The 1,527-nt window shown below is 45.7% G+C and overlaps 1 protein-coding gene across 1 annotated transcript; it reads right to left on the reverse strand.

Annotated features, from left to right (window-relative positions):
- Window positions 1-499: 499 nt before the first annotated feature.
- Window positions 500-1,443, reverse strand: MELLADRAFT_70176 (uncharacterized protein; the record flags this gene model as incomplete). The annotated part of the gene is made up of 4 exons (XM_007419511.1): window positions 500-757; window positions 819-925; window positions 990-1,129; window positions 1,379-1,443. The coding sequence occupies 4 exons, from the start codon at window positions 1,441-1,443 to the stop codon at window positions 500-502; spliced, it is 570 nt and encodes a 189-aa protein (XP_007419573.1).
- Window positions 1,444-1,527: the final 84 nt, after the last annotated feature.

Consider the following 1,527-nt stretch of genomic DNA (forward strand, 5'->3'; position numbering starts at 1 on the left):
CACTTGTGAAGCTTTCTAGAGTCGTCTTTCTAAGATCAGCGATACCGTTCCAACCGGGATCGTTGACTTCCGCAGGAAAAGCGATCCGACCAGAAGTACCCTCAGGACCGATCCCCCTTGGCTTCGCAGGTGTGCTTACCTTAGGTCTACTGTGATTGGTTTGAATCATATTCTTCATGATAACTTGATGCAAGAGTATCGAACCTCTTCCAGCAGATTTTCGACGTGGCGCTGGCGAGCCGTCCTCTCTCCCCGAATCACCCTCGTCGTCACCAGGCACGATAGGAGAAGCAGTGAAACCAGAAGCAAGTGAATTACTGTGCGAATTATTCAAGATGTGTGAAATATTTTGAGCCGTTGGATTCTGCAAAGTATTGTCTGGTGAATCGAAACTCAAATCATTCCAGACCGGACGGCGAAGACTTGCTGTTGAACCGCTCTGATGACTCATGTCAACCACTGGTGGTCCAGAAGGTACGGCCGGATCCTGTGTAAGTTATCAGGACTGGGTTGAATACTGATACTTCATATAGGGATGTTCATAGCAAAAGCAAATACGAACAAGGGAGCTTGATGATAGGTCCTGATCTTCGTTGGGTGATGGGGGTACGTCCTGCGAAACATCTTCTGAAGCCAGGTCGTTTTGTAAAGATTCATCGCGCCTTTCGTCTTCGGTCAGTTTGGAGGTTTCCGTCTCGTCGTCGTCGTAACCTGACAGTTGAACATTTGCAGAAGCCTCAAAGAAGTGTTGCCAGAACTGGACATATCATAGTTGATCAGATCAACCTTAAACATAATGACATTTTAAGAAGACTAACTTTGAGGCCTTCCCATATCCCTCTACTTGCTTCACCATAACGCTCCACCTCTGGTAAGATTTTATGAGTGATAGTACGATGGGTTCGTCCAAAGTTGGCATCGATGTCTGGATGAAATTTGATCGGTCAGGACGCGAGAAAGGGTCGAATTTGTCAAAGTATGGGACTCACTCTGAAGAAGTGAAACGAGAATCTGATCAACTTGTAGACAAGCTGCATCACATTCTGCTGGTGAAAGTTCATTGATTTCTTCATCAGAAAGGAGCTTAGGATTCTTCGGATCGTAGAACAAGCGACGATTTGATGATGACCTGTTGAGACATGATGTAGAAGGCAATCAGTTAATCAAAAGACTTTCATGTTGTCCTACCATTTCATAAAAACAACTTGGACTCACATGTTTGACAGGTTTTCTGAAAGTCGTGATGCTGCTCCATGCTGCCCAATCTCAACCCCGCGACACACCGTCAACACCGGAGCGGGTGAGCGGGTTTCACTTTATCCGACCCGAATCATGACCAGCTTTTCGAGTTGCAAGAAATGTTTCCCAGAGTCCTTACAGGCAGCGCATACACTCAACTTCGAAACAAACTTGTTGGACAGCTCGAACTTCAGAATCATTCATTTTGCACTTCAGAATCCAGATGGACCGCTCCCAAGTCCTAAATTCATGTCTCCACCAAAGATTTTTATCAGCTCCAATACTAGC

This window comes from Melampsora larici-populina (genome assembly GCF_000204055.1).
Source record: "Melampsora larici-populina 98AG31 unplaced genomic scaffold MELLAscaffold_224, whole genome shotgun sequence".
In the NCBI taxonomy this organism is placed as follows: Eukaryota; Fungi; Basidiomycota; class Pucciniomycetes; order Pucciniales; family Melampsoraceae; genus Melampsora; species Melampsora laricis-populina.